Source organism: Callorhinchus milii, unplaced genomic scaffold (assembly GCF_018977255.1).
Source record: "Callorhinchus milii isolate IMCB2004 unplaced genomic scaffold, IMCB_Cmil_1.0 Scaffold20, whole genome shotgun sequence".
NCBI classification, from domain to species: domain Eukaryota; kingdom Metazoa; phylum Chordata; class Chondrichthyes; order Chimaeriformes; family Callorhinchidae; genus Callorhinchus; species Callorhinchus milii.
The window spans coordinates 1,228,237-1,256,210 of NW_024704761.1; the positions used below are offsets into that span (position 1 = coordinate 1,228,237).

Genomic DNA, 27,974 nt, shown 5'->3' on the forward strand with positions numbered 1-27,974 from the left:
GTACAATTCACATTCCCAGCGCTATAATCAGTCATTTATTACATCTTTATGAGCCATGTGTCTGACTGAGAATGACTTTGGTTTGAATCACAAACTAACAATGTCATTGAATTGAACTGATTTTGATACTTGATCAGACTTTCACAGGCCTCACTTGCCAAGATTTGTATGAAATTGGCAAAAGGTTACACTCTGCCACGAGGCACGTACAATGCCAATTCCACCCCCAACATTGGCAAGTCCAATAGCTCGTCAATGAGAGCACTGAGCACTAAGCTGCAGCTGGAAGGATTTCAGGGTGACCAAAGGCATGGTTGAAGAGATTTTTCAGAGGTGCTTGAGAGATGCAACCAGATGTCTGAAATGTCTTGACAGCATTACGGAGGACAGACAACAACAACAACAAGTTACATGTACGCAGCGCCTTTCATCTCGGGAGGATGTCCGAAGGTGCTGGACAATCAAGTATTTGCACCTGAGCTGGGGGTTGTATTCAGAAGGGGTGAAGAGGGTGACCGGAGGCAGGGACAAAGAGGTAGACATCTACCAACTTCCAGACCAGCCAGCCTGGATCATCGCTAGAAGAGAGGGACAATCTTAAGCATGGAGCAATCATTGCAGACTACCCTTCAAATACAAATGTGAGAAAGGAGCATTGAAAATGAATATTAAATATTCATTGTAGCCATGTAGCGCTGAGGTAAAAGATCTTTATTTAACACACAAGGTAATATTGATATAACAGACAGGTAAAATTAGAGAACTGGGGATCGGACACTTTTTTTTCTGTCTCTTTGCAATCTGATGAAAAGCCATCCATCAATGTTGCAGTCACCGTTTGATTCTGCGAGGAGGACAGTTGGGCCATAAAATGAACTTAAGTGGACATAAATAACTTCGTAATTTTATTCATTGATTTTTAAAATTTATTTTGAAGCCTGGCTGTCAGTCGGCAGTGCTCTCAGCCCAGCCACAAATTCTGCGGTGAGCTGGTAATCAGGTCTGTCACGGGGCTGTGCAGATTAGTGAGGACATTTTTTACAGCGCTTCAGTTAATCAATGGATCAGCGATGCTTTGACAATTTATTTACGTCGTTGCTCGGTGATTTTTATATAATTTTCCGAGCCCCAGCCTGCAGGGGGCGGGGGACAACAGGGTGGGGATTTCCCTTGACTTTGAGGCAATAAATTAAACTTGCCTGGGGTCCTGTAGCTCAGTGGTTAGAGCACTCAACTCGCAAGCGAGAGGACCCGGGTTCGATTCCCGGGCAAGACTAAACCTGAGGCAAGTTTCCTTACTCTATACGGATCTGATCACCAGAAGTAAGTAGGATCCCAGTTGTTAGTCGATTGGTGGATCGCTTTTCCTGGGGGTAATAATCCCTTCAAATAAGTAAAATAAAAAATAATAATTTGATCACTCAATCCACGATTGTTTGTGGGACGATGCTGTGCTCAATTGGCTGCCCACAAAATATACAGTCACTACACTTTACAGTATATTCTGTGAAGCGCTTTGAGATGTCTCAAAGACATAATGAGGTGCTATATTAAATGCAAGGATTATTATTGTTGTTATTATTATCACGCTCCAAAGCAAGAGCCACAGCCACCGTTTATCTAAACTTCTCAGTGACCAAATAAGTCAGTGTTGTGGTTTACCAGGAGTCTAGGATTTGTACCGGCATTTTGGAGAATCGCATTCTGAGTTTTATCTGTACTTTGGCTCTTGCCGGTAACTGTTTCCCCCTTTAGAGACCCCAAATTCCACCTAGTCTTAGGTACAATAATAAAATAACATTGACCACCAATTATTCCAGCCCCTTGTATTTGACAGCGTTATTGTGGCAGTGGCTATTTCTCAGGATCTGCGTTTCCAATCTACTCCTTTACACAATAGGAATTCATTACAAGGCAGTGGGTTGATTTGAGTTGTTTTTAATCAGAATCCTAGCTCACTGGCTGACTGATACCTTCTGTCCCCTCTGCCTCTTGACTTGGGTCCTTAGCATTAAAATGCAGAAGTGACAATCAACGAACCATTAACCTGTTTCACAAGACCAGACATGGTTGGCTGGTGTCAGGACATTATCACTGTCCCTAGTGCTGAAACCAATGTTATGCATTTTATTCAAAAGGTCTTGGGTCAGTAAACTGTGCTGGGGCCTGGGGCTGGGTCTCCTGGGTCTCCTGGGTCTCCAGGCTGGAGAGGAAGAAATCAGCTTGGCTCCTGATCACGATCCGGGGATTCGCCTGGGAAACCCGTGAGTGAGTGAGTGAGTGAGTGAGTGAGTGAGTGAGTGAGTGAGTGAGTGAGTGAGTGAGTGAGTGAGTGAGTGAGTGAGTGAGTGAGTGAGTGAGTGAGTGAGTGAGTGAACATGGAGCAGCGATGGGACGGGGCTGAGTGGGAAACTTTCAATGGTTGAAACACTACAAAATATATATTTAAATTCATTGAATTGAATAACTTGTGATACTGTTATTTGCAGGTGTCCTGGCCAACATTTCTCCGGATAAAATGAAACATGGCTGTTTGTGGCACATTGCTGTGCAAAAATTGGCTGCTGTATTTGGCTAAAAAAACACAGTCACTACACTTCAAAATAAACCCAGTGACGCATTTTGAGATGATTTGATGAAGTGTTAAGGTGCTATAGCAAATGCGAGGATTATTATTATTGTTATTATTATTATTATAGGACTGGTCTAATAACCCATTTCCCCCTCAATCAGTCTGACCAATAGTAAAAACTCAACAGACTGAAAAGGAATTATTATTTTATCAACAATACCGACAGATCTTTCTCCTCACTTAAAGCTTTTGAGGCCCAAATAAATCTGGAAACAAACAAGGATTGCCCTTTCGTGTTTCCTTTCTAAATCATTGCACTGAAATGTTGTACATGTGAATTGTGACACTGCACACAGTGCAGCCACGAGTCAACAGCAGAGAACAGCAATGTCCAATTGATAAAGGATTTGTTCTACAACAACAGCAACGTAAAGGTCGTAAACAACAATGAAAAGAGCAGCCAGCGCATTTGCATCATCGGGGTAAATTTGGATAAGGAGGGGAATATAAGTCATGGTAAAGTGGGAACTGGGATAAAATAATAATCATACCTTTGATATAGCACCTTTCAGCACATCAGGAGGACGTCTCAAAGCGCTTTACAGGATTTTACTGTAAGTGGAGTGACTGTATTTTGCAAACATTTTGCAATTGGCTGCCGCATTTTGCACACAACATACAACTCGGAGGTTTGAACCCGCAACCTTATGCCTCGGAGGGGGAGAGCTATAAACTGAGCTCAGCTGCCACCAAATACATGGGCTCAATCGCATTGTGATTATCCTGAAACTCCTGGAGTTTTAATCATCGAGAGCCTGTAACACTTACAATGAAGAAAGAGCAGTGGAACCTGAGTAAATGTGTAGCAATCCACCAAAGAAATTGGAAAATTCCATTTGCAGCGTTGAGATCCATCAACTTCATGAGCGCCAATGGTCACTGGGAAAAAAAATAGTGGCAAATAACTTTTGGGGGGATTTATGTAATTTCAGAAGTATCACAAGTCATTCAATTCAATACTTTAAATGTATAATTTTACCAGGACAGACTATAAATTGAGTTTTTCGTTAGTTTGTAGCTGGAAGCCATGCGGCATAAAGGTTTAATTTAGGACTGGATAATAATAGTCCTTCACAGTTCATACAACGCTTTATCACATCGTTAAGACATCTCAAAGCGCTTCACTGGATTTACTGTGAAGTTCAGTGACTGTGTATTTTATGGGTGAACAGAACAACGCATTTACACACAGCAATGTCCCACAAACAGCCGTGAAGTAAATGACTGATTTTATTTGGGAGTTTGTTGGCCAGGACACCAGGAGAGAGAGACTCCCTTCACTTTTTTGAAAAGTGTTTTGGGATCCTTAATGTCCACCTGAACAGGGAAACAGGAGCTTTGGTTTAACATCTCATCCAAAGGACAAATCCTCTGACAGCACATCACCAACAGCACCTACACAGGAGGTTAGCCTAGACCGGGCGTAGTCATGATGTGGGGCTTGAACCCACAACCTTCTGACTCAGAGACGAGAGTGCTACTGACTGAGCCAGATTGACACTGCTGCTGCTGGACAACAGTGTTGTAAGGAGAGTTAAGAGGTAGGGGCAGACTGAGATGAAGAAATACTCCAAGTGGGACAGAGTGGGGAGCGCGGTTGGGTTTGAAGCAGTGAACATCTCATATGAGAAAGATTCTAGGGAGTTAGAAATATTGACACAGAACTCATGCTGTTGGATTACGAAACAGATGGGTTGAAATTGTTTGGGAAGTTGGATGGGTGCATATATGAATCAATGGTCTATTCCTGCCCAAATTACTATTACTCTATATTTTACTATATATAGGTTAGAATTTAAGAGATTACAGTTCTTTTCTGTCTTGACAATTTTCTCCCATCGCCTCCTCTGCTCCATGCATTGACTCTTGTTCTTCATACGTGAGGTTGACAGTGAGCTTCATCAGACATCATAGCAGCACATACAACGACAACTTGCACTTATATGGCGTCCTCCAAGCACGATGTTCTCTCAGAACACTTAACAGTGGTGGAGCTGGTGGGTGGTGGAGGGTGGGGTGTCGATTCGGGGAAGTGGCTGTAAGCACGGTCGAAAAGGATGAGGTTCCAGGGCTGTCCTCGCCATCAAACCGCATCTCCAGCAGGGAACCCTGACCAGGGAATAGGAAATAAGATGTGTAGATGTAGAGTTATTTTCTGAGCAAGGCACAAGTGAAACAGAACCTGAGGGAGCCCGTGATTAACTTATGGAATAGGCTGCCACCTAGTGCACCGAATGCCAAAGAAACAGTGACGTATTGAACAAAGCAATCGGACAAGATCTTGACATTTGGCCCCCGACCAGAGGAGAAACGGAGAAGGAAGTCTCGAGCAAGTTTCTGAACAGCCAGGCAATCTAGATCACTTGGATTGCTTCCTCTCGCTCACATTTTCATAATCAAAGTGCAAGTTTTGCTTCACTTCTTAGTGAGATGGCCATTCTCGTTCTCTGACTGTGATATTAATTTCTGCTCCCGTCTGACTTGTGATTCAGGGCACGGTTGGGGGGGTGGTGCAAAGGGTCTCCCTGTCGTCTCTACTTCAAATGAACCGTGGAGACTTTAACCCGGTCTCTCCTGGTTTATGTTCTCCCTTCCTTATCCAAAATTCATCCCCGAATTCAAATGAATCAGCCTCGCGGCCCATTACAATACAATTTACATTTACACAGTGCCTTTCTCACCGTCCCAAATGCTGGGTGAGCACCCAGGCCGCGGGCGGAGCTGAAGGGATGGGGAGGGAAAGACGATCAAAGTTAGAGGTACCTCTAATCAGACTGCGATCATTATTGCTCTCTCCGTTCTGTTCCTTAGTGACACCAGCCCAGACACAGCACCACCCGATGAGTGCGCGGAAAATTCATTATCCAAAAGATTACGGAACCTTTCCAAGAATCGTGGTAAATTACATTGTAAGGAAGGAAGATGTAGCGAGGGCTGATCTATTTCTTGCTTGCTTGACCCCCCCCTCCACTCATCTCACTGTGCCTCGCGGAGCTGGTGATATACAACAACAACAAGATTACATTTGTATAGCACCTTTCACATCGGGAGGACGTCCCACGGCACTGGACAGTGACAGCATTTCAGACCCGAGCTGGGGTCGGGGGAAGAAGGGAGGGGAAAGGGAGTGACCAATGGCATGGTCGGAGAGGAGGTTCTTGAGGCGGAACTTGAAGGAGGCTAAGGAGGGTACGAGGCGGAGTGATTAGGGGATGGAGTCCAGAGGTTGCGGGCAGAGCGGCTGAATGCTCTCCCGCCAATGGTGGGGCGGATGGGGCGGGGGACGTGGAGCAACCAGAGCCGGCTGAGCGGAGAAAGCGGGTGGGTTGGTAGGGGGTTAGGAGGTCGCAGAGGTAGGGTGGGGTGAGGCCATGGAGGGCTTTGCAGGTGAGGACCAGGATTTTGAAATGATTTTGGACACAGCAGGAAGATCTCCTTCATCTTCCCCCAACTCGCAGGGGCCAAATTAGATTTTTTTGCAGCTGAACTGCTCGCACCACTCTCACCAATAAAATCGACATTACCTGTAAACGAAAGCTCTTAGAGAACAGAGACTTTCCTGTTCATTAACCACGCCTGTCATTATCAGACTCCACCAGTGCTGTTCGGATCCACAAGGGACTGAGAAAGAGTGTCTGAACTGCTTCTGGTCTTGTTAAACACCTCCCTTATGTGTCAGGCGGGAAAGGCAATTTCTGAAGATAAAGAAACCAAAATAAATCCTCAGAAAGGTCACAAACAGCACCGGGAAGTGCGGTTTAGTACATTTTACATCCGTCGTGAGAAAAACTTTTGAAACGGATCTTAAGTGGTTAGAGCATTCGCTTTGCAAGTGGGTTCAATTCCCGGCAGGGCGAAATCTTGGGCAAGTTTCCTTACTCCACACACCTGATAATAATCCCTCAAAAAAATAATAAAGAATTGATCATTTCAATCCACGACTGTTTGTTGGACATACGCTGCTGTGCCCAATTGGCTGTCGGGTTTCGCCCACAAATATACAGTCAATTCACTTTACAGTCTATTCTGTGAAGCGCTTTGAGACGTCGAGAAGACGTGAAAAGCGCATATCAAATGCAAGGATTATTATTATTATTATTATTAGTTGAGGGATTTTTTTTTCTTTGGCAGCCAGGTGTCTGAAACATGCGGAAACTCATCACCGTGCTTAATAGTATCCAAACCAAACTGCCAATTCCATACATCTGACCGACGCATGGAAATGCCAGAGATAGGTTGTTGGAATGGAATGAGCGCCCTGCCCTCTCCCTGGACGGATACATCCTGCTTACCTAATTCTGGGGAGTACTTGGCTCAGGTTGGGTTAATGGTGGAGTTTAATATGTTAAAAACCATAGCTTGCCATTGAAAGCAGTATCTGGCAAACTTCCCACCGCTTATCCCTCAAGGACCATCCTACACCAAAGGGCTTTGGCTTATAAGTAATATATTAATAATCCATACATTTGGTATAGTGCCTTTCAGGTCTCAAAGCGCTTCACAGGATATACTGTAAAGGGTAGTGACTGTCTTTTCTGACCACTCATTGCAGCCAATTTGCATATTGCAGCATCCCGTAAACAGCCAGGAAATGAAGGAGCAAGTTTATTTGGGGGGATTGTTGGCCAGGACATTGGAGAGAGAAACTTCCTTCTCTTTTCAAACAGTGCCATAGGATCTTTAACATCCATATGAACAGGCAGACGCGGACTTGGTTAAACATCTCATCCAAAGGATGGCACCTCCACCAATGCAACACACCCAGAGCATCGCATTGGTATATCAGCTTAGACTGCATAGGTTCCAAGTCCCGAAATGGACCTTGAGCCACAATCTCTGACTCAGAGGCAACCACTGTTTGTGAACAAGGTTTAACAGGATTAATGGATATAACTACTTTGTAAAGGCAGTAAAATATGGCACTGAGAAGGACATTGCCTTAAAAGCAGGAACCAGTGAGTAGTAAAAAGAAAAATAAATGTTTTGGGGCTGTAAATAAATTACACACAATGTACTTGCTGGGTCAATCCTGGGACTCTATGTAACTATGTACACACCTATATATATGACAAGAAAATCCAAAACAAAACCTGTGGATGATTTATAATAGCAGTAGTAATAGGTATAAAGCAATCAGATTCAGAAGGAGAGGGGTTGGGTGAAATAATTAGTTTGTTCAGAGAACAAAAACTGAGAGAGTGTGTTAAATGGGATAGTTGCATAATCTGCTCCATAGGAAGGAAAAATGGAGATTATTGTGGATTTATCAATGAAATGTTCAGACGAGTGATGTCAACGTCAAAGCACTGAGAATATCTGACAAATTGCAATCAAATAAAGTACATAAAATTCTAGTCCTCACACTTACATCTGGTAAGGCATCTACAATATTGAGAAGTTTCAAAAGGCTTCACAGGCAATTGACGTCAGCTGTAGTGACTGAGTATTTGTAGGCAACTAAGTTGTGCGCAGCAAGGTTCCCATCGCAACAAAGAAATGAACAAACTCTTCCCTCCCCTAAAAGGACCCCTTTGTGCGCGAGCCTGGGTTGGAAAGGTTTTAAACTCTCTCCAGGTGGGAAAGAAGAATATCAAGAAGAGACTTTTAACAGGAGCTGTATATTAAAAAAAATTGGAAACCACTATACTGTACTCGTCGATTATGTAACTTCTTTCATTGATTCCTGATTTCAGGAGTTAGCATTTGAAAGTAATTACCTTCAAGTCTTGGAACCATTGTAACGTTGAAGAATAAAATAAGGTCCCGTATCAGTTATGGAACATTACTTTTAAGAATGTTGTGAGCTTGTTACCCGCGAGTGCTCTAACCACTGGAGTCCTGTAGCTCTGTGGTTATAATAATAATAATCCTTGCATTTAATATAGCGCTTTTCACGTCTTATCGACGGGCATTCGCCTCGCAAGCGAGAAACCTGACTTTGATTCCCAGCATATTTACTTTTGATATAATACCTTTCACGTCAGGAGGTCATCTCAAAGCAATTTACGGTCAACCTCCCAACTGAAAGGATTATTATTATTAATTTTTAACAATGGTAACGCTCTGTTAATTTACATAAATCACGAATAGAAAATGTAAGAAAAAAAGAATGATTTAATGATAAGCTGCTGCACACATATTTCTCTTTAAACGACAGATGTGAGTGAACAGTCTCTGCGTATGACTCTCAGAAAGCAGGTAAATAAATGCATGTGTTACTAGACTGTACACATTAAGCAGGCCAGATGGCACAGTAAACTGGATGCCATGCTACGGTAGGCACAAATACATCCTCCTCCTAAGTTCATTTTTGATTTAACAGCAGCTGGAACATTTACTTGGTCTCCGCTCTTCCCCTCTGGTCTCTCACACAGAGTGACATTCGCCCACAAAACACACGGTCACAACACTTTACAGTATATCCCGTGAAGCGCTTTGGGACACCGTGACATGAAAGGTTCTATACTAATTCATAATAATATCCTTATTATTATTGTTCGGTGCCCTGACGGTGAATGTCACCTGGCTGTTTGTGGGACATCGCTGTCTGCAACTGGCTGTCGCGTTTCACCCACAAGCTGCACAATCAATCCAATTTACATTGCATCCTGCAAAGCGCTTTGAGACATCTCAATGACAAGATAAGGTGCTGTATCAAATGCAAGGACTATTATTATTATTTATAGTGCTGGCTGAGCACACAAACTGGGATTGGGAGATGAGGGAGTGGGGAAGGAACCAAAGACAAGGTCAAAAAAGTACATTGTGAGATTATTTTAGCATGGTGATGGGTTTCCACGAGTATTAGATTGACCCTAAAGAATGTTTTTAATTCCAAGCATGAACGATTAGCTCCAACGGGCACAGATGAAATGATCGAAGAGTCAACTACTGAGTCAGACATTTGCGGAGCCTACAAGACTATATGAATTATAACTTTACTGAACACTTTATTGATCTCATTTTTTTTTCTTGCCTGAGAAAAGTACGGAGCAAATGGGTTTTGCTTATTCTACACTTTCTCCCATTGCTGTACATTTTTCAATGGCTCTGCATTCTTCGCCAATCTAATTATGGTTAGAGACACTCTTAAACCTTTTCCTTCTGAAGAAGTCAATTATTTCACTCTATAATAATAACGGTGACTCGGGAAGAAATGAAAAAGGATGTAATGCAATTAAGGTGTTTGTACGATCTTAAAATCCTCGGAGGTGAACTATTCCTTGAACCCTGGATAAAGCCATTAACTCTCTTTCCTATTGTTTTGCACAACTTGTCATTCGGCCAAAATAGTGTGTTTTTTTTGGAAGCTTAAATCTGAGATTCGCTGTTTCCGTGAGTTCCCATTTAAAATGACAGTAAAATTGTGCTTCACATCGATTTCGTAAAACAATACAATGTACATTTATATAGCCCCTTTCAAGTCGGGAAAGGAAGGACATCTCAGAGCACTTAACATTGCTCACTGGGCACCCGAACTGAGGCTGAAAGACATTGAACCATAGAACAATAGAAATTTGTGAGCCCTATTTGGTACTCTGTTTACGAAGCAGTCAGTAGGAACCCGGTTGTTAGTCGATTGGCGGATCACTTTTCGAGGGTAATAATCCTTCCAAGTAAATAATAATAATTTGGTCAAACGATCGATGCCTGTTCTTGGGACACTGCTGTGCGCAATTGGTTGCCGCGTTTCGCCCACAAAATATACAGTCACTACACTTCACAGTATATTCTGTGAAGCTTTTTACAATATATTCTAGTGGATCGAGAACAGCATTGAGAGAGCTCTTGTTTGCCTATTGACTGGCTCGTTACAGCTTAATCAGATTCAACCGCGTTTGGAATTCTATAAATGCTTCTGCTTACTTGCTGCTTTTATTAGGCATGTACATCTTAAAACATAGATAACCATTGATTGAGTCCAATCAAATCTAATTTAATTGCATTTCATTTATTGTGGATCGATATTAATCAAATCTCAATGAATCTCAGGCATCGATTAAAATTCTGCACTGCTATATTATGCTGATATACATATATATTCTGTCGTGCAATTATTACCAGGATTTGCTGTCAATTTGAATCCATGTTTTTAATTTTCTTTGGGGGATTTTTTTACATGCCCAGTCACTTATACAAAGTACAATTTACATTTGTACAGCGCCTTACACACAGGGAGGATGTCTCAAAGCGTTGGACACGTTTTGTGTCTTGTTCATTCTCTTTCAGCTTTGTGTCCTGTGTTTGGTGATAAGAAAAAAATGTACACCTTACTCTCAGCTAACACGGTCCTGTGCACTTCCCCTGACCACTCTGCACCACCATCTGTAGCTGAGCTCTCAACCATTATACCTCCAACCTGTAGACTTGTCTGCCTCTAAACCAATATGCTTCAGGTCTTCACGAGTGTAAGTATGAGAAAGTGCAAGACATTAGAAACATAGAAACAGGAGGAGGCCATTCAGCCCCTCGAGCCTGTTCCGCCATTCTATTAGATCATAGCTGATCTGTACCTCAATTCCAATTACCCGCCCTTGCCCCATAACCCTTGATACTCTGACTTGGTATGGATCAGCCATAATCCACAGCCTTCGTGGGGAGAGAATTCCATAATTACACTACCCTTTGGGTCAGTGACGACCTGCTAATTTCTCTACTAAATGGCCTAGCTCTCATTTTAAGATGGTGCCCCTTGTTCTGGATTCCCCACCCAAGGAAATAATTTCACTTCAAGAGAAAGTGGTTTGTTTTTGACAGCTGCACATCCAACACAGGTGAAAAAAACCACCACCATAAATTGTAAGAGAAAGTGTAAGGCAGGCCGTTTTTTTTTATTTAGTTCTGACTGGATTTTAAGACTCCTGCAATCTGCTCGATTGGATCCGCAGTAATTGGCAATGAAGAGGCTCCAGATTGCATCTGATTCTCGACACCCAATGTATTCGCCGCTGCAGCACATTTCTGAAATCCATGTTTATCACCAGAACATAACCATCCTTCTGTTACTTTTGTTAAATTTGCTCTGGGGAAAATAAAAAAAAATTGTTTATGAACATTAGCAACACAGAGGAGAACAAAAGATCCGGATGAAAGAGAATTGTAAAAGGTTTACTGCCCAGATCAGAAAGCCATGTCCCCTCTGCTGTCTTGTGCTGGTGTACCTCCCAGCCCGGTTGGTAGCAACAACAACAACAATAACTTGCACTTATATAGTGCCCTCCACACAAGGTAGCGTCTCAGAGCGTCTACTTAACAGTGGTGGAGCCTGACTCCAAGCCAAGGTGCGGGGGGGGGGCATGTGTCGGTGGGGGCTTGACCGTAAGCACGGTCAAAGAGAAAGGTTTTCAGGCGGGACTTGAAAAAAGGGAGAGAGGGGGCAAAGTGGAGGTTAGAGTGATCCAGAGTTCTTGCCTCTGAGTCAGAAGGTTGTGGGTCTAAGCCTAAAGTTGTGATTTTGAGCATACATTGTCCAGGCTGACTCTCCAAGTCTTGGGAGAGCGTCACATTGTTGGAGGCGTTGTCCTTCAGATGCGACATGCCTGTTATAGCATAACATAACATAACATAACATGTAGGAGCAGGAGTAGGCCATTCGGCCCTTCGAGCCTGCCCCGCCATTCAGGTGCACATTAAAGATCCCTTAGCACTACACAAAATCTACAGTCAATTCACTTTACAGTATATCCTGTGAAGCGTCTTGAGACGTCTCGAAGGCTTGATAAGGCGCTAAATCAAATGCAAGGAATATTATATATATATATATAAATATAGTCGAAAAGTGAAAGGTCAATTGGCTGCCGTGTTTTGCCCCAAAAATATGGTCAATTCACTTTACAGTACTGTATAGTCTGTGAAGCTCTTTGAGACATCTCAAAGACATGATAAGGTACTCTATCAAATGCAAGGATTATAATTAATATTATTATTATTATGGCATCGTTTTTGAAGAGGAAACTAAGACTTTCGTCATTATCTGGCGGAAGCTCAAAGTTATTTTTCTCAACAAAATCATTTCTTGTCACCAGTTTCATGAGATGGAGACCTGCCAAAGTAAATCTACACATTGCCAAGATCACGGAACAAAGTCTTACTATGGTAAAGAATATATCAATGGCTTTCTGTCTATCCATCGATCTGCAACGTTGGCTTGACATTTATGTGAACATATTTTGAAAGCCACAAGAAAAACTTGGCAAGTGTTTCCAGCACATTAAACCATAAAAAGGATGGCAAAGAGGATCTTAAACTTTGCTGGGTGCAAAGTTGTGTGGGATTGTCATCAGTATCAGAGATTCCGGCACAGTTGACAATGGATGCTTAGTGTTTATTGTTTCCAACATAATGAACTCTGATCGCACAAGTGCAACCTTCAAGGTTAGATTAACCATTACGCTACCAGAAGTCGCATAGCGAAGTGGTTAGTGCTCTCGCCTCGCAAGCGAGAGGATACCTGATTCCCAGCAGGGCGAAATATTGGCAGGTTTCCTTACTCCATACGCCTCTTTTTATCTAGCAGTAAATAGGAACCCACCTGTTAGTCGATTGGCAGATCGCTTTTCCAGGTGTAATAATCCCTTCAAAAAAAAATTGGTCACTTCAATCCTCGACTGTTTGTGGGACGCTGCTGGGTACAGTTGGCTGCCGCGTTTCACCTACAAAATATAATCAATTCACTTTACAGTATATTGTGTGAAGCACCTCGGGATGTCTTGGCTACGTGCTTTCAATCTCCCTGCTTCCTTCCCTGCCGTCCACCCACCCCCAATCTGCTGGCTAAACATCCTAAGGGCATTGCCTTTCTCATAATTCAGCTGGTTAACATTTAATAATAATAATAATAATAATCCTTGCATTTGATATAGCGCTTTTCACGTCGGGAGGACGTCCCAAAGCGCTTCACAGAACACACTGTAAAGTGAATTGACTGTATATTTGTGGGCGAACGCGGCAGCCAATTGCGCACAGCAATGTCCCACAAACAGTCGTAGATTGAAAATGACCAATTTAATTATTGTTTTTAGTTTTGGAGGGATTATTATTAGGCTCTGTGTGGAGTAAGGAAACTTGCCCAAGGTTTCGCCCTCTGCCTGGAATTGAACTCAGGTCTCTCACTTGCAAAGCGAGTGCTCTAACCACTGAGCTACAGGACTCCACATTTTACTCATGTAGGACAAGGGCAGGTTATACCAAGATTCTTCAGATAAACTTTTTATGGTGATTGGCTGCTGAGTGTACGGCATTTTATCAAATATTATAAAGTTGTTAGTATTAACAACCTAGTAGCTGTTAGTCAACTGCGTAATTGATGGAGCAGTGCAGAGGATAAGAAGGTCAGTTGAATTTATTGTGGTTTTATTTAGGAGGTTTAGGTATACCTTTCGTACCTAACAGTATGAAAGGAGGCCATTCGACCCATTGTGTCTGTGCGTGTGCTCCCTCAACCACTGGAATTCTCTAACCTAATCCTAATCTTAATAATAATGTACCAAATAATAATAATAATTCAGTCACTCAATGCACGACTGTTTGTGAGACACTGCTGTGCGCAATTGGCTGCCGCATTTCACCCACAAAATATGCAGTTAATTCGCTTTAGCGTATATTCTGTGAAGCGCTTTGAGACGTTTCGAAAACGTGATAAGGCGCTGTATCAAATGTAAGGATTATTATTGCCCTGTTCTAGCCCTGTTCCTTTTAATATTAGTTTTCCTGAAGTAGCAATGCAATTGCTTTGGAAATGCCATGATTGATTTGGCTTCAACAGTCACTTGTGGTAATTCCCTTGTGCTCACCACCGGCTGTGTAGACAACGCAATACGAATTATCCTTCTTTCAATCCACTTCAGAAAACAATTATAAAACAATTCGACCAGCCTCTACTTGTCATGATCCTTCAAAAAAGAGTTATACCGCCTTGTTATATTCTTACTCAATTTATCATGCCAAAAGCATTGAGAATTGTGAAAACTTCTAGCAGATTACATACGCCCTTTCCTTCCCCTCCCTTTTCCATGTAACCTTCTCTGTTGCAGGGGAACCAGTGTTGTGACATTTTCTTGTAACAGGAAGGTGGAGACAATAAATAGTTTTAAATGTGACATAGAAGGACAAAGTTCTGCTTTTGACACGTATGCCAAGAAAAGATGGTGATCTAGAAATGGAAACTGGAGAAGAAATATTTTCTTGTGATAGAGATCAATGACCTTCATGCTAAGTATGTGCTGATATGCAAAATACCCAATAAAGTAATCTGTAACCTAATGTGAATCCTCAGCACTTATATTGAAATGTAATCCTTTTATTTTTATGTACTGCCTTGTCTCAAAGCACCTCAGAGGATACATCGTAAAAGTGGTGTGATTCTATTTTTTAATTAGTTCTATAAATAAGGCCAAATGAAATTATAACAATAATCCGTTCTGACGAAGAGTTGTGGACCCGAAACGTTGACTCACTTTCCTTTCTCCATGGATGCTGCCTGACCTGCTGAGTTTTCCCAGCTCTCTCTGTTTTTGTTTCAGATTCCAGCATCTGCAGTATTTCGTGTTTTGATTATAATAATAATCCTTGCATTTGATATGGTACCTTTCACATGGATTTATTGTGAAGTGCAGTGATTGTATTTTGTAGGTAAATGCTGATTTGGGCGCAAACATGTCCCACACATGGCCATGATAATTTGGTCACTCAATCCATGACTGTTTGTGGGACCCCTGCTGTCTGCAATTGGCTGCTAGGTTTCACCCACAAAATATACAGTCAATTCACATTACAGTATATTATCTGAAGCGCATTGAGACATCTCGAAGACGTGATGGGCACTATATCAAATGCAAGGATTATTATTATGAAACAAAGGACTAATTTTATTTAGAATATTGTTGGCCAGGACACTGGGAGAGGGAAACTCCCTTCTCTTTTCGAAAAGTGCCACGGGATCTTTAACGTCCACCTGAACAGGCAGAAGGGACCTCAATCATTCTTCTAACACCGATGATTACCCTTGTTGCTCTCCTCTCCCTGAGACCTGGGAAGCCCCTCTTTGTCACAGTGACCGGAACTGTATGCAGTATTCAAAGTGTAGTCTGACCAGAGTCCATTACAGCTCATGTATGATGTCTGTGGAATCTAATCTCAACGGATTTAGCAATATAACCCAGCATCCTGTTTGCCTTGTTTATTGACATCCAACTCTATCTCTATAAATCTATCTCTATTTCTCTGCCTCCATTCTCGATTCCGGGACCAGGACTGTCCTGACAGATTGTCTATCAAACGACCAGTACTGGATGACAGCTAACCTTCTCCAGTTGACAAGACAGAGGTACCTCCTGCTTGACCCCTGTCAACATCTTCTCACCTTCTCATCTCAGGCGCTGATAGCATCATTCTATACATATGCACTCTCACCCTTCCTGAGCCAGTACAGAACTTCAGTGTCCTGTTTAACTCTCAACTGTCCTTTAAAACCCACATCTGTGCCTCGACCCATTCAGCCTTCACCCACGTCCACAACACTGCCCGCCTCTGCCACTACCTCTTCCCTTGGGTCACTTACCCGTACTTTCATCACGTCCAGGCTTGCAAAGGCCAACACTCTGCTTCATTGGGAAGACGGAGACAATTTGCAACTCTTCCCTTCACAAGCTGCATATTATTCAGAACTCCTGAATTTAGAGTATTAACATTCTCACATATTAAAAATGTTTCAGGTTAAATCCATTGGAATTTAGACCCTAGTGTTTGGGAACCTCAGGGAACTTCTGAACATAATGGTTCGACTCCATGTCTTCTGGGCTTCTGCTGGGCTGTTGATTGTCCAGGCATTGATCATTCTTTACTGGTGCCAGAGGCAAAACACTCCCGCCTGGAAACCTGTGATGCCAAGCCATTCCGGTTCCCTGCAGCTCACCCATCCCACCCACAGTCGCCTAAGCATGTTACAGATCCAAGAGGAGAGGAAACTGAGAATTCGTGAAGTTTGTGCAGATCCCGGCATTACTTTCCCAGGGAAAACCTGGTCTTACGATGACATTCCGGAGAGAGAGTTTCAAACTTTCTTTGCAATCGACCAGAGGAAGATCGCTTACTGTGCAGTTGCCAAAGTCGCTTGCACCAACTGGAAGCGAGTCCTTGCAGCCCTCAACGTGCACAAAGATCCCAATAAAGTTTCCACCGGCTTCGGGCATTCTTACTTTGACAAATGGAAAAAAGGCAAACATCTCAGTAGCTTCATGAAGCCTCGCCTCAAATCGTACAGGTCGTTTTTGTTCATCCGCCACCCATTTGTGCGACTGATTTCTCTGTTCCGAAATAAGTTCGAGTCACCCAATTCGTACCTCTTTAACTACGCCGTCAAAATGGTTATGTTATACAACAACGTCTCCCAGGCCCCAGAGAGCAGTGAGAAAATGTTTGCGGATGGAATCAATCCAACTTTCACTCACTTCATTCAGTACTTGTTGGACCCAAAGAATGAGAGAGGATTTACTAACATCCACTGGCGACCGTTTCACCAAACCTGTCACCCTTGTCAGATAGACTACGACTTCATTGGAAAGATGGAGACTATGGATGAGGACAACAGTTATTTACTTAACTTTCTAAACATTGAAACGATTTTCCACTTCCCATCAAAATATACTAATCAGAGCACCACTGCCCTCATAAACAAATATTTTGCTACTGTGCCAATAAGTTGGAGGAAAAAGCTCTATCTACTTTACGAACCAGATTTTCTACTCTTTGGGTATCCAAAACCCAACTACCTGTTTGATGAGGGAGAATAACACAGATATAGGTGTTATAATCCTTAACCTCTTTGATAGAGAGACTATAACCTCCGCAACATCGTCCGGCTCCACCACTGTCTCACACCGCAGACCGCCGAAACCCTCATAACATCCAGACTTGACTATGCAAACTCCCTGCTTATCAGCCATCGCAACTCCTCCCTCCACAGACTGCAGACATATTGGTCGACTATTGTCGGGCCCCACCGCCCCACTGTTTATTAATGTCGTTACCCACAGTGACAATTTTATCCTAGAATATTGTGTTGTTCACGTGTGTGTTAATCAAACTCGGGCCATCCATGTTAATAATAATAATCCTTGCATTTGATATAGCGCTTTTCACGTCGGGAGGACGTCCCAAAGCGCTTCACAGAACACACTGTAAAGTGAATTGACTGTATATTTGTACTACATTCCTCCTGGCTGGCTCGCCAACTGTAAACAGCCACTGCTGAATCGATACACACACACAGATCTGAACACCGTTTTGATAGTATAAGTAAATTTAATCAAAATAACTGGTTGTGACTGACATCACGAATGTTGAAAGACTCATAAGGGTGAGTGATTGGTTATACCTTAAGGGTTAAATGAACATTAGACATTAAACTAAACAGATAATAGATCAAATGCCTTCCCGTAGTTGGTCGCAAACTAACCCCGAATACAGTTCGATAAATCATAAGTTTGAATCACATAACATCAAAGGTTTTAAGTGAAAGAGGGCGCGTTATGCATGGATGTGTGGAAGTGCAAAACTATACTACCGGTAACTAGCAGTCAACCACCCTGGTCGGTAGAACAGGTTTGCTGGGAAAGGAGACTGGATCAGCGGTTAAATCCGACTGGTTTCTGGAGTCTGTGACAAGGCTTTGTTTTCTCTCTCTCTCTCTCTCTCTCTCTCTCGGCTGCCCCTGCCTCCCTCTGGTGTGTCTGTGCCATTCTGCCTTAGTCGATCTTTCCCCTGAAGTCTGCAGTCCGGAGTTCTCCGGTGATCAGCACGATCGACTGGAAAAGCTGCCGGTTTGCTGGTCTCTGAGTTTTAACTCGGAGTCCGTGTGGTTCTCCCTCCTTCAGCCCTCCTGCTCGTCCTCCGAGGAGTCCTTCTCAATCTTGAGTTTCTGTGGTTTCAGTCGGAGAGGTCAGCGCTTCGCAAGGGCGGCCACAGAGCCTCCTCCTCTGTTCTCTCCCCGATCCGAGACAATTTCACTCAGTTTCTGAAAGTGTTGACTCTTATAGTCACATCACCTTTTGACGGTTACCTTCCTTCAGATCTGCTCATCTTAACCTGCACCTGGTGTTCATTATATCGTTGCCCCTCAGTGATGAGTTCTCACACATTCCTTCGCCCCTCGTGACTTCTTCTCCTGGCTCTTAATCTCCTTGTCCCAGTCTCGCTGTCCTGGCCTTGAAACTGTTTTCTGACATTCTGGAAAATGTCACTTGCTCTAACTTCTTTGAGAGCTCTAAACCAGTTTGTACCAGCCTGCTGACCGCTAGGTTAAATTTACTGCTGACTTCAGGGGTTTCATAGGTCATTCAATTGCCCATTTTCCTTATTAAACAACACCGAGTACATTACCCATAATCATATGAATCAACACTTATAGTCATGATCATACATAACATAATCCTCCATAACTAATCATTATTTACAAGCCTGTGTCTCTCCCGCACCAGGCTCCGTGACACAATCACCCCGTCCTCTCCCAACTCCACTGGCTTCCCATCACACAGAGGATACATAACATAATTGGCTGCTGAGTGTACGGCATTTTATCAAATATTATAAAGTTGTTAGTATTAACAACCTAGTAGCTGTTAGTCAACTGCGTAATTGATGGAGCAGTGCAGAGGATAAGAAGGTCAGTTGAATTTATTGTGGTTTTATTTAGGAGGTTTAGGTATACCTTTCGTACCTAACAGTATGAAAGGAGGCCATTCGACCCATTGTGTCTGTGCGTGTGCTCCCTCAACCACTGGAATTCTCTAACCTAATCCTAATCTTAATAATAATGTACCAAATAATAATAATAATTCAGTCACTCAATGCACGACTGTTTGTGAGACACTGCTGTGCGCAATTGGCTGCCGCATTTCACCCACAAAATATGCAGTTAATTCGCTTTAGCGTATATTCTGTGAAGCGCTTTGAGACGTTTCGAAAACGTGATAAGGCGCTGTATCAAATGTAAGGATTATTATTGCCCTGTTCTAGCCCTGTTCCTTTTAATATTAGTTTTCCTGAAGTAGCAATGCAATTGCTTTGGAAATGCCATGATTGATTTGGCTTCAACAGTCACTTGTGGTAATTCCCTTGTGCTCACCACCGGCTGTGTAGACAACGCAATACGAATTATCCTTCTTTCAATCCACTTCAGAAAACAATTATAAAACAATTCGACCAGCCTCTACTTGTCATGATCCTTCAAAAAAGAGTTATACCGCCTTGTTATATTCTTACTCAATTTATCATGCCAAAAGCATTGAGAATTGTGAAAACTTCTAGCAGATTACATACGCCCTTTCCTTCCCCTCCCTTTTCCATGTAACCTTCTCTGTTGCAGGGGAACCAGTGTTGTGACATTTTCTTGTAACAGGAAGGTGGAGACAATAAATAGTTTTAAATGTGACATAGAAGGACAAAGTTCTGCTTTTGACACGTATGCCAAGAAAAGATGGTGATCTAGAAATGGAAACTGGAGAAGAAATATTTTCTTGTGATAGAGATCAATGACCTTCATGCTAAGTATGTGCTGATATGCAAAATACCCAATAAAGTAATCTGTAACCTAATGTGAATCCTCTGCACTTATATTGAAATGTAATCCTTTTATTTTTATGTACTGCCTTGTCTCAAAGCACCTCAGAGGATACATCGTAAAAGTGGTGTGATTCTATTTTTTAATTAGTTCTATAAATAAGGCCAAATGAAATTATAACAATAATCCGTTCTGACGAAGAGTTGTGGACCCGAAACGTTGACTCACTTTCCTTTCTCCATGGATGCTGCCTGACCTGCTGAGTTTTCCCAGCTCTCTCTGTTTTTGTTTCAGATTCCAGCATCTGCAGTATTTCGTGTTTTGATTATAATAATAATCCTTGCATTTGATATGGTACCTTTCACATGGATTTATTGTGAAGTGCAGTGATTGTATTTTGTAGGTAAATGCTGATTTGGGCGCAAACATGTCCCACACATGGCCATGATAATTTGGTCACTCAATCCATGACTGTTTGTGGGACCCCTGCTGTCTGCAATTGGCTGCTAGGTTTCACCCACAAAATATACAGTCAATTCACATTACAGTATATTATCTGAAGCGCATTGAGACATCTCGAAGACGTGATGGGCACTATATCAAATGCAAGGATTATTATTATGAAACAAAAGACTAATTTTATTTAGAATATTGTTGGCCAGGACACTGGGAGAGGGAAACTCCCTTCTCTTTTCGAAAAGTGCCACGGGATCTTTAACGTCCACCTGAACAGGCAGAAGGGACCTCAGTCATTCTTCTAACACCGATGATTACCCTTGTTGCTCTCCTCTCCCTGAGACCTGGGAAGCCCCTCTTTGTCACAGTGACCGGAACTGTATGCAGTATTCAAAGTGTAGTCTGACCAGAGTCCATTACAGCTCATGTATGATGTCTGTGGAATCTAATCTCAACGGATTTAGCAATATAACCCAGCATCCTGTTTGCCTTGTTTATTGACATCCAACTCTATCTCTATAAATCTATCTCTATTTCTCTGCCTCCATTCTCGATTCCGGGACCAGGACTGTCCTGACAGATTGTCTATCAAACGACCAGTACTGGATGACAGCTAACCTTCTCCAGTTGACAAGACAGAGGTACCTCCTGCTTGACCCCTGTCAGCATCTTCTCACCTTCTCATCTCAGGCGCTGATAACATCATTCTATACATATGCACTCTCACCCTTCCTGAGCCAGTACAGAACTTCAGTGTCCTGTTTAACTCTCAACTGTCCTTTAAAACCCACATCTGTGCCTCGACCCATTCAGCCTTCACCCACGTCCACAACACTGCCCGCCTCTGCCACTACCTCTTCCCTTGGGTCACTTACCCGTACTTTCATCACGTCCAGGCTTGCAAAGGCCAACACTCTGCTTCATTGGGAAGACGGAGACAATTTGCAACTCTTCCCTTCACAAGCTGCATATTATTCAGAACTCCTGAATTTGGAGTATTAACATTCTCACATATTAAAAATGTTTCAGGTTAAATCCATTGGAATTTAGACCCTAGTGTTTGGGAACCTCAGGGAACTTCTGAACATAATGGTTCGACTCCATGTCTTCTGGGCTTCTGCTGGGCTGTTGATTGTCCAGGCATTGATCATTCTTTACTGGTGCCAGAGGCAAAACACTCCCGCCTGGAAACCTGTGATGCCAAGCCATTCCGGTTCCCTGCAGCTCACCCATCCCACCCACAGTCGCCTAAGCATGTTACAGATCCAAGAGGAGAGGAAACTGAGAATTCGTGAAGTTTGTGCAGATCCCGGCATTACTTTCCCAGGGAAAACCTGGTCTTACGATGACATTCCGGAGAGAGAGTTTCAAACTTTCTTTGCAATCGACCAGAGGAAGATCGCTTACTGTGCAGTTGCCAAAGTCGCTTGCACCAACTGGAAGCGAGTCCTTGCAGCCCTCAACGTGCACAAAGATCCCAATAAAGTTTCCACCGGCTTCGGGCATTCTTACTTTGACAAATGGAAAAAAGGCAAACATCTCAGTAGCTTCATGAAGCCTCGCCTCAAATCGTACAGGTCGTTTTTGTTCATCCGCCACCCATTTGTGCGACTGATTTCTCTGTTCCGAAATAAGTTCGAGTCACCCAATTCGTACCTCTTTAACTACGCCGTCAAAATGGTTATGTTATACAACAACGTCTCCCAGGCCCCAGAGAGCAGTGAGAAAATGTTTGCGGATGGAATCAATCCAACTTTCACTCACTTCATTCAGTACTTGTTGGACCCAAAGAATGAGAGAGGATTTACTAACATCCACTGGCGACCGTTTCACCAAACCTGTCACCCTTGTCAGATAGACTACGACTTCATTGGAAAGATGGAGACTATGGATGAGGACAACAGTTATTTACTTAACTTTCTAAACATTGAAACGATTTTCCACTTCCCATCAAAATATACTAATCAGAGCACCACTGCCCTCATAAACAAATATTTTGCTACTGTGCCAATAAGTTGGAGGAAAAAGCTCTATCTACTTTACGAACCAGATTTTCTACTCTTTGGGTATCCAAAACCCAACTACCTGTTTGATGAGGGAGAATAACACAGATATAGGTGTTATAATCCTTAACCTCTTTGATAGAGAGACTATAACCTCCGCAACATCGTCCGGCTCCACCACTGTCTCACACCGCAGACCGCCGAAACCCTCATAACATCCAGACTTGACTATGCAAACTCCCTGCTTATCAGCCATCGCAACTCCTCCCTCCACAGACTGCAGACATATTGGTCGACTATTGTCGGGCCCCACCGCCCCCACTGTTTATTAATGTCGTTACCCACAGTGACAATTTTATCCTAGAATATTGTGTTGTTCACGTGTGTGTTAATCAAACTCGGGCCATCCATGTTAATAATAATAATCCTTGCATTTGATATAGCGCTTTTCACGTCGGGAGGACGTCCCAAAGCGCTTCACAGAACACACTGTAAAGTGAATTGACTGTATATTTGTACTACATTCCTCCTGGCTGGCTCGCCAACTGTAAACAGCCACTGCTGAATCGATACACACACACAGATCTGAACACCGTTTTGATAGTATAAGTAAATTTAATCAAAATAACTGGTTGTGACTGACATCACGAATGTTGAAAGACTCACAAGGGTGAGTGATTGGTTATACCTTAAGGGTTAAATGAACATTAGACATTAAACTAAACAGATAATAGATCAAATGCCTTCCCGTAGTTGGTCGCAAACTAACCCCGAATACAGTTCGATAAATCATAAGTTTGAATCACATAACATCAAAGGTTTTAAGTGAAAGAGGGCGCGTTATGCATGGATGTGTGGAAGTGCAAAACTATACTACCGGTAACTAGCAGTCAACCACCCTGGTCGGTAGAACAGGTTTGCTGGGAAAGGAGACTGGATCAGCGGTTAAATCCGACTGGTTTCTGGAGTCTGTGACAAGGCTTTGTTTTCTCTCTCTCTCTCTCTCTCTCTCTCTCTCGGCTGCCCCTGCCTCCCTCTGGTGTGTCTGTGCCATTCTGCCTTAGTCGATCTTTCCCCTGAAGTCTGCAGTCCGGAGTTCTCCGGTGATCAGCACGATCGACTGGAAAAGCTGCCGGTTTGCTGGTCTCTGAGTTTTAACTCGGAGTCCGTGTGGTTCTCCCTCCTTCAGCCCTCCTGCTCGTCCTCCGAGGAGTCCTTCTCAATCTTGAGTTTCTGTGGTTTCAGTCGGAGAGGTCAGCGCTTCGCAAGGGCGGCCACAGAGCCTCCTCCTCTGTTCTCTCCCCGATCCGAGACAATTTCACTCAGTTTCTGAAAGTGTTGACTCTTATAGTCACATCACCTTTTGACGGTTACCTTCCTTCAGATCTGCTCATCTTAACCTGCACCTGGTGTTCATTATATCGTTGCCCCTCAGTGATGAGTTCTCACACATTCCTTCGCCCCTCGTGACTTCTTCTCCTGGCTCTTAATCTCCTTGTCCCAGTCTCGCTGTCCTGGCCTTGAAACTGTTTTCTGACATTCTGGAAAATGTCACTTGCTCTAACTTCTTTGAGAGCTCTAAACCAGTTTGTACCAGCCTGCTGACCGCTAGGTTAAATTTACTGCTGACTTCAGGGGTTTCATAGGTCATTCAATTGCCCATTTTCCTTATTAAACAACACTGAGTACATTACCCATAATCATATGAATCAACACTTATAGTCATGATCATACATAACATAATCCTCCATAACTAATCATTATTTACAAGCCTGTGTCTCTCCCGCACCAGGCTCCGTGACACAATCACCCCGTCCTCTCCCAACTCCACTGGCTTCCCATCACACAGAGGATACATAACATAACATGTAGGAGCAGAGTAGGCCATTCGGCCCTTCGAGCCTCTGCCCCGCCATTCAACCATGGCTGATCTTCTAATCTAACTCCAGCTAATAACCTGACGCTGCCTTATCCCCATATCCCTTAATCCCTTTTGCTATACAGTTCAAGATCCTGATCCTCACCTTCAAAGTCCTCCATGGCCTTATTCCCACCTACCCTCTGGAACTCCATCCCTCAGTCCCTCTGGCTCACCCCTTTCCCTGCCTTTTTCAAGATCCATCTCAAAATCCTCCTCTTCAACCGTGCCTTCGATCGCCTTCCATCCCCCCCTGCCCTCCACCCTCCCCGATAGTGACCCCCAGCTCGGATCCGAAACACTGATAGTCCAGTGCCTTGGGACGTTCTTCCAATGTGAAAGGTGCTATACACATGTCATTTTGTTGTTGTTGTATTAACATTTCACTTCAGTGCCTAATAAATTTTATTAAACTATGCTCACATATTATCAAGCTCTACTATGGTGCGTCATGGTTCTCAGCCACAGTCGGATAAATAGGTTCTCTGACCTGGCCTGGCTCTCTGCATGTAGAAGTTAGAATTTTGGGATATGTGAAGTTCGAATAAATTGTGACCCTCCGATGAAGTATGAACTGACACAGATTTCGTTTGAAGTAATAAAATTTAACTTTGATGAAATGTAGTAAAAGATTATACATTTCATCAAATCAAAATAATGCTTATGACGGGTTAGTAAAGTTCACTGCAATGGGTGATTGGATCATACAGTGGCTTTGATGGAGGAATCGACTTGTTAATGTGCGTCGATCCATATTGATTGTAGTACATTCCTCTTTCTTTGAGACTGGTTGCAGTTAGCTGGTCCTTTCCCAAAACTCACCTCTTCTCCTTTTACCCCAAAATTTCTGGTTCTTTATACCTTTTTGGTCTGTTCAACGTGTTGTTAAAAACACCAGCTGTAAAACCAAGGACAAACTTCATCTGCCATTATCATTGCATCCATGCAGTTGCGTCATATATGCATCAGCTTTTATGAAGTAACCAGGTCCATGAGTCTTTGCAGATTTCTCTGGTCAACTTAAGAGAACTCAAAATTCTGGGATTGCTTACAGGTATAAAAGATGTAAAAGAAGCAGTTTTAGTCAGAGTCAGTGAGATGCAGAGCTGCCTGCTCCTCTCCCTGGGATAGGTAACTGATCATTACCCATCACTGGCTACCATTATCTTGTCCAGTGGTTCAATGCTCTCTGTATAACTGTTGAACTGTAATAAAGCAAACAATTGTTTTAAAATTCAAATTCCACTCATTATTTCACTCGTTAATTAAATCATAAGGAATTTTCCTTTCAGGTTTGACACTTACTGTGTTCAAACACTGCGTCCGGGATCTCATTCACTCAGCCTCCCCTCAACTCTGATTGATTTATATCTGTTACTCATTTTCTATCAATTACCCAATTCACATTTATGTAGGAAAGCGTGGGTCCCTCCTGAGAAAATAAAACTGGGACAGTAGTTTTAACAAAACAAGAAAGGTTTATTTTTAACAAGGAATCTCTACCTCTGTACTCTGTACTCTGTACTCAAGGCAATTCGCTCCGCGGCCACTTCCCCTCCAACATCCACCAACCCCCCACCCCCTCACGCCCACACTCCGACTGCTATCCATCCTCCCCAACTCACTTTTGTACCCGTTTCCCCACCCTCTGTCACCAAACTCATCCTATCCCTGAAACCAACCACCTGCTCCCTTGACCCCATCCCCACTCCACTCCTTATCTCCCAGCTCCACTTTCTTGCCCCACATATCACCGACATTGTCAACCTGTCTCTCTCCTCTGGCTCTGTCCCCATTCCCTTAAAAACTGCCATCATCACGCCCACCCTGAAAAAACCCTCCCTTGATGCGTCGCAGCTATCAAGCTACCGGCCCATCTCCAACCTCCCCTTTCTCTCCAAGGTCCTGGAAAGAGTTGTCGCCTCCCAACTGCGCTCTTTCCTTTCCACCCATTCACTTTTCGAACCCCTTCAGTCAGGTTTCCGTGCTGCCCATAGCACAGAAACTGCCCTGGTCAAGGTCACCAATGATATCCTGACCATCTGTGACCAGGGCTCCCTCTGCCTCCTCGTCCTCCTCGACCTATCGGCAGCATTCGATACGGTCGACCACGCTATCCTACTCCACCGCTTGTCCTCCCACCTCAACCTTCAAGGCACTGTCCTTGAGTGGTTTAGGTCGTACCTTTCTCACCGTCTTCACTTTGTCTCGACAAATGGCTTCTCCTCCACCCCCCGCACTGTCTCATGTGGTGTCCCTCAGGGCTCTGTCCTCGGTCCCCTCCTCTTCACCCTCTATATGCTCCCCCTGTGGTGACATCATCCGCAGACATGGAGTTAACTTCCACATGTATGCGGATGACACCCAACTCTACCTTTCCTCCTCTACTCTCAACTCCACGACCCCCGATGTCCTGACAGCTGCCTGTCCGACATCGAGTCCTGGACGAGAGACAACTTTCTTCAGCTCAACGTGCGAAAAACCGAGGCCCTCCTGATTGGCTCACGTCAGCGCCTCCGCACCTCAGGCGCTGACACCATCAGCATCCAAGGCTGCACTCTCCACCTCTCAAAGCCAGTCAGGAACCTCGGCGTTTTGTTCGACCCTGAGCTGTCCTTTCTCCCTCATATCTGCGCCACAACTGGCACCGCCTTCCATCACCTCCGGAACATCGCCAGACTACGGCACTACCTCACCCCTCACGCTGCTGAAACCCTGGTTCACGCCTTTGTCACCTCAAGGCTGGACTATGGGAACTCTCTCCTCGCCGGCCTTCCCGCCACCTCCCTCCACACTGCAGGTCATTCAGAACTCTGCAGCTCGTGTACTGTCCCGCACCAGACACCGCGACCACATCACTCCCACCCTCACCCTCGCTCGCCTCCACTGGCTCCCCATCCCCCAGAGGATTGATTTCAAGATCCTCATCCTCACCTACAAGGCCATTCACGGCCTCGCTCCCTCCTACCTCTCCAACCTACTATCCCCCTACCTACCTGCCCGTACCCTCCGTTCCTCTGGCTCCGGTCTGCTCCACGTCCCCCGCCCCAACCGCCCTACCATCGGTGGTCGGGCCTTCAGCCTCTCAGCCCCCAGGCTCTGGAACTCCATCCCCCAGTGCCTTCGCCGCTTCCTCCCTCTCCTCCTTCAAGGCCGGTCTCAAAACCTTTCTCTTTGACTGAGCCTTCAGCTCCCCTCTCGACTCTCTTCCCCCTCCTCGCTCCCTCCCTTCCCTCCCCTCTCCCTGACCATTTCCCCCCTCCTCGCTCCCTCCCTTCCCTCCCCTCACCCTGACCATTTCCCCCCTGCTCGGGTCATGACCCAACTGTGCAGCGCCTTGGGACGTCCTCCTGACATAAAAGGCGCTTTATAAATGGAATCTTGTTGTTGTTGTTGTTGTACTCCACC

The 27,974-nt window shown here is 43.9% G+C and overlaps 2 protein-coding genes and 2 long non-coding RNA genes across 4 annotated transcripts; 2 read left to right on the plus strand and 2 right to left on the minus strand.

Moving 5' to 3' along the window:
* Positions 1–439: 439 nt before the first annotated feature.
* LOC103175683 lies at positions 440–4,636 on the minus strand. The gene is made up of 3 exons (XR_487521.2): positions 4,440–4,636; positions 3,401–3,511; positions 440–578 (listed from the first exon to the last, which is right to left on the minus strand). It is a non-coding gene; the product is annotated as an uncharacterized LOC103175683 (long non-coding RNA).
* An 888-nt stretch (positions 4,637–5,524) lies between these two features.
* On the minus strand, positions 5,525–13,192 carry LOC103175682. The gene is made up of 3 exons (XR_487520.2): positions 13,164–13,192; positions 6,157–6,327; positions 5,525–5,626 (listed from the first exon to the last, which is right to left on the minus strand). It is a non-coding gene; the product is annotated as an uncharacterized LOC103175682 (long non-coding RNA).
* A 665-nt stretch (positions 13,193–13,857) lies between these two features.
* LOC121850503 (carbohydrate sulfotransferase 12-like) lies at positions 13,858–17,506 on the plus strand. Its single transcript, XM_042342483.1, has 2 exons — positions 13,858–13,962; positions 16,345–17,506. The coding sequence occupies exon 2, from the start codon at positions 16,405–16,407 to the stop codon at positions 17,419–17,421; it is 1,017 nt and encodes a 338-aa protein (XP_042198417.1). The 5' UTR covers positions 13,858–13,962; positions 16,345–16,404; the 3' UTR covers positions 17,422–17,506.
* Positions 17,507–19,220: 1,714 nt separating this feature from the next.
* Positions 19,221–22,836, plus strand: LOC121850501 (carbohydrate sulfotransferase 12-like). The gene is made up of 2 exons (XM_042342459.1): positions 19,221–19,292; positions 21,675–22,836. Exon 2 carries the CDS (start codon positions 21,735–21,737, stop codon positions 22,749–22,751), a length of 1,017 nt encoding a protein of 338 aa, XP_042198393.1. The 5' UTR covers positions 19,221–19,292; positions 21,675–21,734; the 3' UTR covers positions 22,752–22,836.
* The last annotated feature ends 5,138 nt before the right edge of the window (positions 22,837–27,974 follow it).